The following is a 16,852-nucleotide window of genomic DNA, read 5'->3' as shown; positions in this document are numbered from 1 at the left end:
TTTCTTTCTTTCTTTCTTTCTTTCTTTCTTTCTTTCTTTCTTTCTTTCTTTCTTTCTTTCTTTCTTTCTTTCTTTCTTTCTCTCTCTCTCTCTCTCTCTCTCTCTTCTTCTTTCTTTCTTTCTTTCTTTCTTTCTTTCTTTCTTTCTTTCTTTCTTTCTTTCTTTCTTTCTTTCTTTCTTTCTTTCTTTCTTTCTCTCTCCCCCCTCTCTCCCCCCTCCATTCTTCCTTCCTTCCTTCTTGCTTTTTTTTTCTTTTTTTATTTGTTTTTTTGAGGCCACACCCATTTGATGCTCAGGGGTTACTCCTGGCTAAGCACTCAGAAATTGCCCCTGGCTTTGAGGACCATATGGGACTCCTGGGGATCGAACCAGGGTCCTTCCTTGGCTAGCGCTTGCAAGGCAGACACCTTACCTCTAGCGCCACCTTTTATTTCTGTACCTGGAAATAACTAGAGGATTGTATAATAGATGAAGATGTGAGCTATTTTTAGGGACAGTACTTATTGACTCCACAGAACTACTCATTCCAAATTCAACATACTTTATATAAACTCAATATTGAAAATAACAAAATCCTTGTTAAAATATTCCAGGAAAGTCTCAACTAAAGACTATTCTAAAACTAGCATTATCTAGAATTGCTTAAGTAAAAAATGTTCATTAAAAATAACTGTCAAGATATCTGAATTAAACTTTTAACAAACACTGTAAAGTAATGTCAAAATAACCAAAACAAAATATAATCATAAATAATATCATCTTACATGCAATGGATAATGCATAGCATGACCACACCCAAACAGCATGCATGGAGGAGGCATTATCAGGAAGAATTGTCAATATGAAGATCATGTCCCAATCCAACATACAAAGACACAGAGAAGAAAATGAAATCATAAAAGAAAAATCAAATGCATGACATTTAAGTTTTAAATGGCAATCTTGCTGATAATTTTTCTAATAAAAAGTATTTTATAATAATACACCATAAGAAATTTGAGAACCAGAATCCAGTCCTTACATTCCCAATACTTTCATTTGAGGTATATATTTATTTTGTATAAATGGAATGAATATAACCTGAATATAACCACAATATTAGTGGAATTAAAATGAAGTTCAGAAAACAATGCTAAAATTATTTAAATGGATATAATTAGCATTATTATAAATAACATAAAATTCAAAAAATTTCCAAAAATTTAGAGTGAGTTTGCTAGTTTGCCATTTAGAATTTTTAATGAAAAGAAAATTAAAAAATAACAAACCATTTTCAGGTTGTTGTTTTTAAACTACATCGTAATGTTTACATGTGATTTCTGAAGACATACTACTAAAAATTAATGCATACTAAAATGTGTATGACTAGAAAATTTAAGATAATATACTACTTTAAGATAATACACAAGAATCATGCAAAGAAGTAACATGAAATCATTTAAACACCAAGAAAATGGTGATATATAATTTAACTTTCACAGAAAACATAAAAGATAGGAAGACTGATAAAACAGCATGAAATTTGGATTGCCTAAGAATTCTAGTACTAATAGAACACTAAAGCATTTGATGAATCTGCATTTTAGAATAAACTTAAATTTATTAATTAAAAACCACTCAGAAATCTGGAATTCTGCTTTGGCCAAATGTCTAAAAATTTAGATGAGTCAAGAATCAATATATATTATGATATACCTTATAGATAAAATATTTGATTTTCTAAGGTAAAGATAGTGTCATGGTAGAAAATAAGAATTACAATAGTTAACTATGCATTTAAATAAAGAATCTAAGGATTTTTGGGTTTTGTGAACCATTCAATGATACAATGTTGGTTATCAATAGAACTTATTAGTTCTTATTAGAACTGGGTGTAATGAATAACTTTAATTTTCTATTCTAATTATAATATTCTCTTCGGTATTCCATTAACTTTTACAAAAGTGATGATAGAAATATATAGTAAGTGTTAAACCACTGTCCTTCATTTGAAATTTTGAGATTCTTTTAGTAAACTATATTAAATTATAGGAATTTTCATTTTTGCTAATTACTTTTAGTGTGTGCAAAGAAGCATGCAAACATAGAATAGTATTTATATTTTATATTAAACATATATTTTTTCTTTTGATTTCCAGGCAGGCAAAAATTTATTATACTTTCAATTACTTTCAATTTTGGACATTTTTAATCACTGAAGGAAAGTTTTCCTACTTTTCAAAATGAAAGTTCCAAAATGACAACATTTAAAATGCTGAAATGCTGGCTTTAAATTTCCAGATTATAGAAGCTATCAAATAAGAATTATGTTTTTTTTTAACTTAGAAACTAATTTTATCAACAAATAGTTAGATAATGTGGATTGGGCATTAATTTCACAATATTGAACAACTTTATTTCAGAAGCCATCTCATTATGATTATCCTAATTGTTAAATATCATTACTATTTGCTAGCAAACTATAGTTAGCAAAAGCATAACTTCTGCCATTAATAATAATTTTGCTCCAGCTTATTGAAAAATGATGTTTCTCTCCACCTCATGCTCTGGAAGCTCGATGTCAGGAAAGGCAGCAATAATTATATGCTTTTAGAAAGAAAAGCTTAATCTCAGCAATGATTCAGCAGATTTGAAGGTTCTGTTAAATTCATTCACAGTTACCTGAACATTGGGTCTCCTTTTTCTTAAATTAATTGTTGGTATACCTACACCAATAGGCTGAAGCAACAGAAATATGGTAAATAATCATACTGCACATCAACAAGAGGTAAGGGTTCTATTTCCTTCATCAATTTTGGTCAGGTAGTTCCTTGATTAGGAACAAGTGTCAGAGAGTTCATATGTCAAAGAGTTTAAAACAAATTTTTACATAAAAAAAAAATGCCAGACCAGTAATAATGCTCAAAACTTTTTAGCAAAATGTTTTTGCCAAGATATGAATAAGTATTTAGGAATGATGGTTTAATTCAGAATATATAAAAAAAGATAAAATAGAAATTTTTAAAATCTATATTTCACCAGTATTAGAATAAAAATAATACAGCAGATTTTAATTCTTAAAGTAAACCCCTTGAAATGTATGCCCTTAGCTTCTAAAATGATTTTTAAGATTGTATTTAGGGAACTAATAAATATTCAACCATATCAATATGATTGACTTATGAAATGTAGACTCTACATAACTTTTATTTCTTCATTAACATATAATGTTGTCATCAAAAAGGTAAAATGCACTTTGGAATAAAACAGGACATCTAATTTATTATTTGTCAAAATGTTTTCATAGTAGATACTACATTTAAAAAAATTGACAAGACTCTAGAAAGTTACATATGTAATTGCTGATTAATTACTGATATTCTGGTCTTTATAATGATATCTTCTACAAATTACAGAATTATGCTAAAATATTTTCATTTTCTGAAAAATACAGGGCATTTAGCAAAGAATTCATAGACACATTGAGACTTTACCCTGTAAATTAACAATTTATACTATGGAACATAGTGGTCTTCTATTTGTATTTATAAATTTATTATAAAATAATTAAAATTAATTTCTTTTTTTTTTTTTTTTTGGTTTTTGGGCCACACCCGGCGGTGCTCAGGGGTTACTCCTCTTGGCTGTCTGCTCAGAAGGGGACCATATGTGACACCGGGATTCGAACCAACCACCTTTGGTCCTGGATCAGCTGCTTGCAAGGCAAACGCCGCTGTGCTATCTCTCCGGGCCCTAAAATTCATTCATTTCTTAAGTAAACTAGATACTGTATATCTGTCACATTTTAAATAATTTTTAAGTTGTACTTTTATAAAATTTTATGTATTTTATATCCATAAGCATTTACCACTACCCAGAAAATAGAAAACTGTCAATGATGACAATTCATAAGATGTTAGTGTATAAAAATTAATTTCAGCAAAACTATGCACTGAATTTTAAGGCATTTCTTACTCTAAAGAGTATTTGTTTTTAATAAAATATTAAGTGAAAATAGGTAGTAATGTAGAATAATAAATAATCTAATAATAATAAATAAATAAATACTCTATGATTAGTAAGGTGCTTAACTCATATTTTTTGTATTTTTATGAATCTTATTAAACTTTTAGTTTAAATTAGGAGTCAGCTAAAAGAATGTAAAATAACAATATATTCTATTTAATAAGAAAAGAAAATCGAAAAAGAAAAACGTTTTTCAAATAATCCTAAATGGTAGATTTATATAAATAAAAATAAATATAAAATTAATGATGGATTTCATATAAATATATAAATTTGAATTTAATTACAACAATATTACATATAATTAAATCATAGAAATTACATTCATATAAAATAAATATGAATATAGGCATCAGAGATAGTTTTGAGAATCAGAAATAAATCCTGAACATCCTCACAAAACACAAAAACACACAAAAATCTGTAATAGAAACTAATAAAAAACCCGGAGAGATAGCACAGTGGCGTTTGCCTTGCAAGCAGCCAATCCAGGACCAAAGGTGGTTGGTTCGAATCCCGGTGTCCCATATGGTCCCCCGTGCCTACCAGGAGCTATTTCTGAGTAGACAGCCAGGAGTAACCCCTGAGCATCGCCGGGTGTGACCCAAAAACCAAAAAAAAAAAAAAAGTGTCTGTACCACATTTATATCTTTAATAATAAAGCATAGGAACCAATATTTAAATTAAATAAGGCAAATTTTCACTCTTATACATTCCTTAAGGAGTTAAGTGGTGAATTTTTTTTTGTTTGTTTTTTTGTTTTTTGGGTCACACCCGGCAGCGCTCAGGGGTTACTCCTGGCTCTACACTCAGAAATCACTCCTGGCAGGCTCGGAGGACCATATGGGATGCCAGGATTTGAACCACTATCCTTCTGCATGCAAGGCAAACACCTTACCTCCATGCTATCTCTTGGCCTCAAGGGGTGAAATTTTTAAGGGGAAAATATTACAGAAATTTAGGAAGAATGGTCTTGTAATGACCCACTGGGGACCACAGAGATAGTCCAGTCTTTAAAGAAGACAACTTGGGTTTGATCCCTGGCATCCTCTATAGATCCCAAGCCCCACCAGGGTTCATCCTTGAGTAGATCCAAAAGAAAGCCTGACTATTTCCAGGTGTGCCCCATCAGTCACTGATGAGTAATCTCAGTGATGAATAAACACTTTCCATTTATGTATTCCATTAATGAATTTAAACATGTCTTTATAGGAAAGACTAAAACTAGGAATATTCTGAAAGGCAGATAACTGCCAGAAGAAAACCATGATGGAAAATGTTGGCCAAAGCACAGAATAACATTTTATTCTGTCAGGTTCAAACTCATCTGGTTGCTATCTCTGACTACCTTATAGTTTCAAAGTTCCACGCAAGATATTTTAAACTCAAAACAAGAAGTAATATGCAATTCCTAAAACTGAAAAGCTGAATATTGGATAGTATATTGGCATACAAAATTGGTACTACCACCACCAACAACAACAAACCGATTGTACACCTTTACATCTCATAAACTGCAATGCTATTCTCTTGAATTAATATTTCAGGAATGCTTTCTTGTGTTATGTAATTGGTTGTGAAAAGACGAACTAATAAGGATCTCTATCACTGTTTTTTTTTTTAAACACTAATCACTATAAATAAATCAGATACCTACCTTTGGCTGAAGATTTGGATGTAATAAAACATAGCCATTAGGATCAATTGCAAAATAGTAGCCATTGGGGCACAGCTGCAAAACAGTTGAAATGCCTTATAAATCAATTAATCATAATCAGAAATCTACATTCTTAAAAAAGGAATTGTCAAATATACAATTAGCCAGGTATAGAGGCAGAGCATCACTGTGTGATGCTAACTTCCTTGTCCCCCCAAAAAGAAAAAAAAATGCCACTTACTGTAAAACGTGGTGTCAGTCTTTTAATATCTTCTAATGATACATCAACTCCCATCACACCAAGGATTAGCTGGTTCTACAGACAGAAAAAAAATTATTTTATTCCAAAATTGCCCATTTCCTTCTAACAAAGTATATAAGCATTCATTATGCAGTTGTATTACATATTTTTGTATTACATATTTGTATTCCATATTTTTAAGATTTTCATTTGAATGTATTCCCAGGACTATATCATTATTATTGCTAATCTTAAAAATATAATTTTGAAGATTTTAGTTAAAATATAAAAGGCATAAAAATTACTATCTCTTCTACTCATTATTCATAATGTTTATCAAAACTGTTGTTACTAAGTCAACAGATATAGCTGAGTTTGTGAATGCAGATTGATTTTTCAGGTGTCTTAATTTTACTTTTGTTTTAATTTTTCTGTGCCCCCTTGATTTTCCACTTTTTATTTTTATTATTTATTTATGTATTTATTTTGCCATATCTGTTGGTGCTCAGGGCTTACTTCTTGTCTGTGCTCAAGAATAACATGGCAGTGCTTGAGGTGTCAGACATAGTACAGGGATAAAATCTGAATTAGGAAATACAGGAGAGTACAGATACTTTATGAGGTAGAATGTAATATCTATCTTCAGTGTCTTAATATCAAAATTTAGCATCAGAAATTTTTGTTTTAAATAGAAATTTTAAAATAATAATCGTATCATAAAAACTATAAAGCAAAATCTGTAGTTACTATAAAACTCTGAAAACATTGTGTTATTAAATATAATGTAGGAAAATTCTACCTAAAAATATGCTTTTTAGAGGCAGAAAGCGTACAGAGGGTAGAGATTGTCTTACATATTTGTCAATCTGAGTTCAATCCTCTATACCAAATATGGTCCTCTGAGCCTGTCAATGATATGTAAGCCACTATGATTAAAATAAAAATTATATTAGAAAAAAGATTCCTGAGTGCAGTGTCAGGAGTAAACCCTGAGCACCACTCCCCACTCCCTGAAAAAAGACTAGGCTCATTTTCTGTGAATATATCTGCAGATCAAAGCATTATCTCAGACAGTTTATATAAGACGCTGTAGAACTGTTTCTTTAAGAGCTACAGTTTAAAAAAATAAGAGCTTCAGTTTTTGAAATACACAGATAATTAATAATAATACTTTTCTTCCAAAGGGAAATAACCAATACTTTCTGTGATCAAACAATAAAATATACATAAAAATTATAAAATATAAGTGTTAAACTAAAAATAAATTACCCTCAATGTAGTAATGTAAAGCAAAATTTAAAAAGTTGTTAAATTTTTAAAAAGTCTCAATTTTCCTTGTATTCTTAACATTTTCCTGATTTAAGTTTAAAAGTATTTTAAAAAGAAATTAACATTATTTTCAGAACTTTTATGGTAGCAATATCTTAATACATTGATAACCTTATCCATACTATAAAATATTTTATTTTTTGAAACATAAAATAAAATCCAAATTAAATCAAATCATCATTAAGTTAAACTGAAGTGAAATCAACAATTATTGTTTGATGTGTTTAAAGAGAAATGATCTGTCTCTGTTTTTCTCTCTCATATATACACCTGGTATTGACATAATGTTTTTTTTTGTTTTCTTTCTAAATTCCATGTGCATATTGGATGCATTTTAAAAATATGCACATAGTTTCTTTATCATGCAATTACTCTCAGTTGGAACTTGTGTTCTCATCAGGTCATATTTAAATAGAGTTAAGTTGAATCTTGGCTCTAGGGAAACAGAGAAATTGACTTGTATTTCCTTTTTCCCAGGTGGTTATCAGACAGGCAGCTGTTGCTAGTTCAGTCTGGCCTCACAGGAAAGTTACTTTATATTTTTTTTTTCTTGTAGAATTATCTTATCCACATTATGCTTCAAATTGGTAGTTTATCATTTATTATTATTAATTATATCCATCAGCTTTTAACCTTTGTCTTATTTTCAACTTGGCCAGTAATATTGAAGACCGGAAGAGTTCCAGTAATGACAAGTCCCAGTTCCTAAAAATAGATTCAGAGAAAAAAACAAGTTAAATTATAATAAAACTTTGTCAAACTGCCTTGGTCTTTAATATGCAACACTGAATTTAATAGTTATTTAGCAAAATAACAGATGATTAGTATATTATCTTGAAAGTATATTCTAAAATTTCACTGAAAATATATTCAATATAAAAATGAGCTAATTAGTAGCCTCTGAAACACTCGACAAGCAGAATTATACAAAAATATTTCTTCAACTGGTAAGTATTAAATCAAGCAAAATAAAAATATGATAGAAAAACATTATAAAAATATGTTATTGAATATCTTGTGATATTCTAGGTAAATAAATATTTCAAATGAAAAAATTGCTTTAAAATTACCTGTTAAAATAACACTTCTTGACAAAGTCATAAAGGATACTGACAAGCATCAAATATGAAAGTCTAGTCAGATAGAAGTATGGTATAATGACAGTTCTACAGAGTTCTTAGAAGATATATGAAATAAACTGATAATTTTTACAAATTATTGGCCATCCCCAGGAACTTATATGTTTGTAAACATGCATTCACCACTTGTTGAAAAGGTACATTTTAAACAAAATCTCTTTGTGAATTACTTTTTGAAAATATTATTAAAATTTTTAAATTTGCCACACTAAACAATTGTTAGCAATATTTATGTGACTAATGGCCCCACTATCCAAATTTCACAATCTCTGCTCAAATTCCAGAAACTCAAATTCCAGAAACTTCATATTTCAGTACATGCTGAAAATATCTGAGATAATGATTTATAATAGTAATAGGGAAAGTTGTAAAACAAGGGAAAACTGAGTTAGTTATGAAGAAGAATCATATAAATGTTTTGTACATAAGACAGCACATTGCTGTATACAAATATATGTCGTTGGATGCAGAATGATACACATATTTTCTCTAACTAGTTCTAAGCAAAAAAAATCTGAACAATGAAATCATTAATTAAATATACAAATTAATATTCATAATGCTAAATTTCCTAAAAGCATTAAGCAACAGTTTTAAAGAGATTAATTTTGTTGAACTAATTATTTGAGCTATTAGAAATATGCATCATTTAAATGATAGTTGATATATAGATAAAATTTAATTAGATATTTTGTAATTATAAACACACCATAATTTAAAATGCTGATATATATCTTAAGATGAGATATTAGACTTAGACTTTGAGCACATAAAACAAAATCTTGAATAAATCATTTAGTGTGCACTTTTAAAATTCTCTATTTAAAAGACAAAAATAAAACTATTCCTAGGTTCTACAAAATCATTAGAGAATAAAAATGATAGCAATATTTCTACTCTCATGAAATGAATTTACCTTGACCTTTACTTAAAACTTAAAATATTTTTATGACGCTCTTTTTTATTTTTTTGTTTTGATGCTCTTTTTTACACCAAGAACTTCAACTTTTCTTCCAAATACTAATTATTCAAAATATTATCCCAGTCTTTACTCTTCCTCTATTCCAAAAGTCACCATTCCTTTAATATATGAAGCATTGCTACAACTTTTACAATTCACCTCCATAGTATGGTTTCTTTCACTTCTCATCAATTGCAGGAGGGTTATTTTGATTCATATGTTCAAATTAAATTTCACCATCTTTTAACACTCGTTATTCTACCTAAATAAATGTTTTATTAAAAATTTTGAGAGCTTTCCCATGTTTTCTCATTCTATTATATACATTTTGTCTTGGAATATGTTTATCTTTTCTTTCTTAATATTACTGTTCATTTGACCACCATATATTTTGATTCTTCTATATGCAGATATTATAAGAACTTTAAAAATGTTAGAAGCTCCTTCCCTTTTCAATGTTCTACACACCCAGTGAACAGTCTTTCATGTCTTCCTTTTTCGTTTCAAATTATAGAACAGAATATTTAGAAATAGAATTTCTCCCTAATGCTATTTTTTGCTATCAGTCAGAACCTTACCATAATGCAAATATGCTGGTTAATGAACTCCTGGTCACAGAAATTACAAAGCATAATTACTGGCTATTCCTATCATACTCTGTCCTGTGGTAGATTTGGAAAAGAGAAACATTTGACCACAAATTTAGATGACCGTGTAACCTTAAATAAATATGTAATGTCAAAAAGGCACACTGGACAGTAATTCTAGCTAGAGCTTGAGGTAAGCAAGCTTCATTTAATCTTTCTTAGCATGCAAGACTGATGCTAATAGTGTCTTTTTTCTTCTAACTTCCTGTATATATTTATTTTACAAGAACCAAATGATAAGTAATTCTAAATGGATTGCATTTTGCTCTTTGAGTTCATCATTGCATTTAGAAAAGTATTATCAGCATAAAATTGAACCCAAGTAGGGAGAAGGGTTATTCAATAAGCTTTTACTTTACAGGGCTTTGCATTTTGATTTATTTGTAAAATATAACATTACTAAAATCATTAAAACGTTTTCTAATTAAGATTGAGCTTATAGGTTTTAAACATAATAAATATTTTAACTTTCACAGTCACAAAGGAAAATTATATTAAGCAAGACTCTTCTTCAGTCCTACTGAATATATTTAAGCCAATAATACCATTTGTTGCATATTTGAGGGTAGAAAATATTTAGACCCACCCATAACTTTTATGTATTACATAACAGTAGTACCTCTTTCTGCTACAGTAATACAATTAAATAAATCTAGAGATTATTTTAAAATAACATTTCTTTTTCTTTTTTTTTTTTTTTTTTTTTTTGATTTTTCGGGTCACACCCACTTGATGCTCAGGGGTTACGTCTGGCTAAGCGTTCAGAAATTGCCCCTGGCTTGGGGGGACCATATGGGACGCCCGGTGGTCCTTCCTTGGCTAGCGCTTGCAAAGCAGACATCTTACCTCTAGCGCCACCTCACCGGCCCCAAAATAACATTTCTGATAAAAATTTACCCCAATTAAAAATCATAGCGTTAAAATATTAAGATATTCCTATATTAAAACTTTGAAGTAAAATGGAAAAGTTAAAAGTTTAAAAAATAATAAATAAAATTTTAAATGTTTATTATTTCATATCAGACTTTATAAACTTAATGAGCTTTTTCCGTGTATTTCTGGGGTTGAATTTTAAAATTCAATCTTTTTTTTGGGAAGGGGGTCACACACGGCACTGCTCAGGGGTTACTCCTGACTCTATGCTCACAAATCGCTCCTGGCAGGCTCAGGGGATCATATGGGATGCTGAGATTCGAACCACTGACCTGCATGAAAGGCTAACGCCTTACCTCCATGCTATCTCTCCGGCCCTTTAAAATTCAATCTTAATAAAAAGAGAATACTGCTTTCAGGATTGAACAATATTGTGCCCATCTAAGTATAAGCAATTTACCAGGTTTTCTATAGGTTATAGTGGTCACATAAACTTGTGCTGGTTGAAATATACTACAAAAATACTTCCCTTAAATTTTTGCTCAAAATGTAAAGTAACAGGTACTAATTCTTATGACCTTTCAAATTTTACATAAAGATTTAAAAAAAGGTAGTGTAATGCCATAAAGGCAAGATTCCAGGCTGCCTTAACGGTCATTTACCATACTCAATGTACAAACAAATAACTACATTTATGATTCTTTTATACATATAATATTGGTTTTTATAATAATTATCTATAGTCAAATTTAAGAATTGTGATGTAAATTGTGTCAGAAGCTAAAAAAATGAGAAATGAAGAAAGAAATTTGAAATCAATTGTGTGTTTTTATTATGACAAACTTTGGTTGAATAGCCACCTCTTACCAATGCATCCAGGTACACATTTGTCCATTGAACTTGCTTAGCTTTGTCTCCTGCTAAAACCATTGGTCTTCCTAGAACATCCAAATATTCCTGTTTATTAGAAATAAAAATTGGTTGAAAACCAGTAATGCTACATTAAAGAATGATATCTTCATAGAAAAGAAATCTAACATTCAAAATTCATATGAAATACAAATCATTGAGAGTAAATATATGATTTCTTGATTCCTTCTTTGGGTACTCCATAAAGGGTATGTATACATATTTTGAGTCAACATTACTAGACTTATATTATTTATGCAATATATCTATCCAGTTGTTTTCCTACTAAAATCAAAATATCTTACTGAGGTACAGCCAATGATAAGTGAAATACATTCTATGTCAATTGTTTTTTGTAAGTTAAAATCCTTAAGTTTCTGTAATTTACTGGATGGAATTGTATGAAATTGAAATAATAAAGCAGCTACATATTTTCTTTACATATCACAGATTTTTGGCCTACATTCAAAAGCACATTTAAACAAATCAAAAAATAAATGAAATTCTGTGCCAATTCTAGACATCAGACTCAAATTCAGCTGCTGTTTCATTTCAACATATTCAGTACTCATTTCCACAAACACAGTGATATTTATGCCAATTTGACAGTCTCTTTTGTATATCCTGAGCCTAAAAATTAAATTATTTATAATTATAATTTATGAATTTTAAAAATAAATTTAAAGTGATTTAATTCCTTCAGTCTACAAAGTATCAAAGAGTCAAGGTGTCAAGTAAAAGGTTAAAAAAATCATCTTCTTTTAAGTTTATTTTAAATAGGTATATAGATCTATAGAGGTTATTTAAGAGGCATCTAAATTATGGTGAGTTTCCTGTATAATTTGTCCACATCAATTATTGTTGAATTTTATATATGCTACCTATGACTTGTTGAAACTAATTGTTTAAAACTAATTTGGTATGGGGATAAATTCTGGAATTACTTAGGTGACTATGAATTTCTAGGCTTAAACTGAGTTTGGCTGCATATAAGGCAAAAGTTTTAACTCCTACAGTTAACACTAAACCTTAAAGCCAAGCTTATATTAGGTAGTATGAGAAGAAATAAACTTAATTTGATTTTTCTTTCTTTTGAGTTTTTTAATATTTGAGAAGAAAAATATCACTCTTTATCTGTTTTGTATGTTTGAGGAAGTAAAAAACACTTGGTGTATTACCAAAAAAATCAATAATTATTATGATACTTATTATTTTGTTACAGAAATACTAATAGGTATAGTATTTGAATTTCTATTTTCTCCATATTTAGTTTAAAAGTAGAAAATATTATTTGAAGAAACAAGTTATAAATAACTATACCTGAGTATTGATTCTTATTGCTCCAATGGATGGGATTTCATAATAATAACCTGAAAAATATGTATACATATTATGTGAGAAATTTTGTCCCATTTTTTGAGTATAAGATAAATTTTACATTTCTATAAAGCAGAAGGGAATCTGGTATCATTACAAATTTTATTGTGTAACTATTAAAGCTGCATGATGATGGATATCTAATAATTAAAATTTTCCAAAACTTCAAAGAGCATCATATTTTTACTATAGACAAAATATGGTATAGTACACAAAATCAGAGTTATAGAAATCTAGGTACATTTTAAATAAAGAGGTTTAAAATAGGTTTATGTAATCATTTAGAGAGGGAAAATATACATAGTGTCATACTTTCTTATGCCTTAGTTACACAAAATTCAGATATTCTTGCACTTTTTGGTAATCAATGTTATACTTGATAAATATAATTTAGTAAGCTTCAAAAACTATATTCCCTATGAATGTGAAATATGATTAGATGTTTAAATATTTATATCTGTACAACTAGTGTCGAGTTGAATGTGTATTTTCTCTACAGAAAGCACATTCAGCATCTTAAGTTCTGATTTTATCACTTTAGATTATTTTAAAAGTTAAAATGCAGAAATGACATGCCAAATTACTTTTCTTTCTAATAAGCTATAGCCAAGACTAGATGTTACCTTTATTTTCACAGGCCATCCACTGAATAGGTCCTCTGTCATAATTATGTTGACCAACTGAAAATGTAAATACACGGACCTGGTAAATTGGAAAAAAATAAAAACACGTGTAAGAATACAAACATTGAATTGAATGACGAAACAAACAAAAAAAGCTCAATTAAAAATAAATTAGAACATCTATTAATTGATTTATGTGGCAAGGAAAATGAGGCAAGTGTAGCATTTAGGACAGCATAAGGAAAACTACAAAATTTACAATAAATACAGACTTCAGTTATATAAAAAGTAGCACTTGTGGGACCAGAGACATAGTAGAACTGGAAGGTTGTACTGGAAGGTAGTCGACTTGCCTTATATGAGATCAACTTAAGTCCCATTCCTGGCACCCCCAAGAATTTCCTGAACCCTGCCAGGAGTGATTACTGATTAGAGAGCCCAGAGTAATTCTTGAGTTGTTCTGTATGTGGTCCTCTGCCCAAAAAAGTAGGACTTAAGTACCATGTATTATTTCCAGCTTAGCATGATAATGACCAATTTATCAGGAATAATAATGTAATTTTTAGGACATATCCTACATCATCTGTTTTATTTTATTAAAACATACCATCTAGGCACATGTGTATTGCCAGTTTACATAAATGGTGCCTGCTCACTTGTTGCCCACATCTCCCCTCTTGAGTTGAAAACAGAGACACATGCTTTCATTATTTTACAATAGGATATGTGTGTATTGGTACTCTCTGGGGATTGTACCACTTAACCACTCACTTTCCTTCAGAATGTACAAATAAAACCCATTTTTACATAAAAAAAATCAACCAAGTATTAAGGAATCATGAAGAGAGTTCAAGTAGTAGACCACATGCCTAGCATGTTCCAGATCCTGAGAATGCCCAGAGCCAGATCAGCTGGTGCAATCTAGGTAGTCTTTGAGTAGCTATCCTCTCTATCTCAAATATTGCACCACTGATCTTAGCACCAAAGCATCAAGCCAGCCCTACCAGTAGAAATATCATCGGGAAAGTAATAAGCTATGTGAGAATCTCAGGTGGGTGCACTTCCTTCTAATATTGTATATTACCCACATAACTAGGAATTGCAAAAATCTCCCCATTTCAAAAACATTTGGTTATCAATATCCATAGAGGTTATCATTTTAACTTTTAGCTAACTTTTACTTTAGTTTAGAGCACTAAAATTTAGAGATGGTTTCATTAATTTCACAAATTTATTTTAATTTAGCATATATTTTGGATGTGCCAGAGGATGTTATATTCTTTACTTTGTATAAGATACTATCATAATAGTTATATATTTAAACTAAAGATTTTAAGAAGAATCAGAATATTAACTATTTTCTCTAAAGTATACAAATATTTAATAATCAAACTGTGATAAGTAGTAGTAATATAAATATTTAACAATTCTATGAAATATAGAAGATAAATTCAATGCCATGAACAGCTTTGATAAAATTTTGAACTCATATATTATCCAAAAATACCCAAGCAAACAAATTTTACAAATTATACCTTTTCTTTTTCCTGAAGATAAACATAAAGAAACTTATTCTGTTGTGAATTTATGTTACAGTTAGAACTGTTACAAGCTTTTCTCTAATTTATGTCAATTGTCTATTTGAATTGACATTTTCTAATTGTTCCGTCTGTTTCAACTTTTACACATAATCTCAGAATACAAACCTCAAAAGAGTTTTGACATCTGTTCTCTGTTCTTTTACTGGTCTTGGCCACACAGATATCACACCATTACAATTCCTGCACTAATATATATATATATATATACTGAGGATGTTGCAGTTTAACTTGTAAAATTTTATGTGAACTACCCTTAAGTCGTCCAGGTTTGCCTTCACTGGTCATGCAAGAAGCATTTAGTAGAACCATCTGAATTTTAATCACCTCAGATTTTAAGTACAAAGGATTGGTTCCAGGTAAATGTTAGAAGATGGAGATTCATTTTCTTTCTTTTTCACCCTCTCAAAAAGAAGCCTTACTTGTTCATTCTTATAAATTTACAGTTTTGTCATTTAGAGAGCTGTTTAGATATTTCACAGTAGTGTTACTTCTTACAAAGTTGACCTTACACCTACAGTGGAAATATAAGTAGGTTGACAACTCTATCAATAATTATTTAACTGCCAAATCGTAAATAGTGGTCATATGAATTCAGAACAAAGAAAACACCCAAATGCTTACATAGAAGCATATGGAGTTCTCTCATTTATAACTAATATTTGTAAACGTATTTCAAAATTTCTATTTAAAATACTATTTGTACTGTTTTTCCTGTTACAACAATAATGCTATAAGAAAACATTTTTCCATGGCACATTTTCAGTAAAAAGAAGTAAACGAATAAAGCTAAATGAATTATATTTATTCATACATCAGAAAAGGCAAGCAATTTCACTAAATTAAAAGCTACACAGGGTGATTATTTTGACAAATAGTACAAATAAATAGTTGACTTAGTCAGCAACTATAGTTGGTTGATTTATTTTTTTGTATTACAAGTTTTAAGTAGCTCCCATAGTTTTCACTACATGGAACCCTAAGAAGTTGTGTAAATCAAGGAATTTATGATTAGGACTGGGCTGAAATGTATATTGTGTTGGATAATTTTAATCTTAAAACATCTTTAAAACACCAAACTTTGTTCTCTCTCTGTTCATTTTCAAAATAGTTAACTATTTTCAATGTAACAAGTTGTGCTTTTTATCCTCTTATTTAGTATCTATTTATTTTTCACATTCTCTTTAAAATATTCCACGATTTCATAATAATTACATTTTGTTTTGTTTTTTGTTTTGAGGTCACACCCGGCAGCGTTCAGGCTTTGGCTCTGCTGAGACTGCGCTCAGAAATAGCTTTTGGCAGGCTCGGGGGACCACAAGGGATGCCGGGATTCAAACCACAGTCCGTCCTGGGTCGGTTGTGTGCAAGGCAAATGCCCTACCACTGTTCATTCTATCCAGCCCTATTGATTTCATTTTTAAAAGTATTTCAAATATTATTTAAATGCTTATTTTATGAATACATGTTTGTGCATGCAAAATATATGCATA

General features: G+C 29.7%; 1 protein-coding gene across 1 annotated transcript in view; it reads right to left on the bottom strand.

Moving 5' to 3' along the window:
* Positions 1–16,852, bottom strand: part of CACNA2D1 (calcium voltage-gated channel auxiliary subunit alpha2delta 1) — a 394,888-nt gene that overhangs the window by 50,349 nt on the left and 327,687 nt on the right. The window contains exons 13-18 of the mRNA XM_049776752.1: positions 13,762–13,840; positions 13,082–13,131; positions 11,720–11,809; positions 7,866–7,937; positions 5,904–5,978; positions 5,663–5,737 (exon numbers count right to left, since the gene is read on the bottom strand). Coding sequence (XP_049632709.1) covers positions 5,663–5,737; positions 5,904–5,978; positions 7,866–7,937; positions 11,720–11,809; positions 13,082–13,131; positions 13,762–13,840 — 441 coding nt within the window. The remainder of the gene's footprint in view (positions 1–5,662; positions 5,738–5,903; positions 5,979–7,865; positions 7,938–11,719; positions 11,810–13,081; positions 13,132–13,761; positions 13,841–16,852) is intronic.

The sequence above is a fragment of the Suncus etruscus genome, chromosome 1 (genome assembly GCF_024139225.1).
Source record: "Suncus etruscus isolate mSunEtr1 chromosome 1, mSunEtr1.pri.cur, whole genome shotgun sequence".
Taxonomy (NCBI): domain Eukaryota; kingdom Metazoa; phylum Chordata; class Mammalia; order Eulipotyphla; family Soricidae; genus Suncus; species Suncus etruscus.
This window is presented reverse-complemented; position numbering and strand designations above follow the sequence as displayed.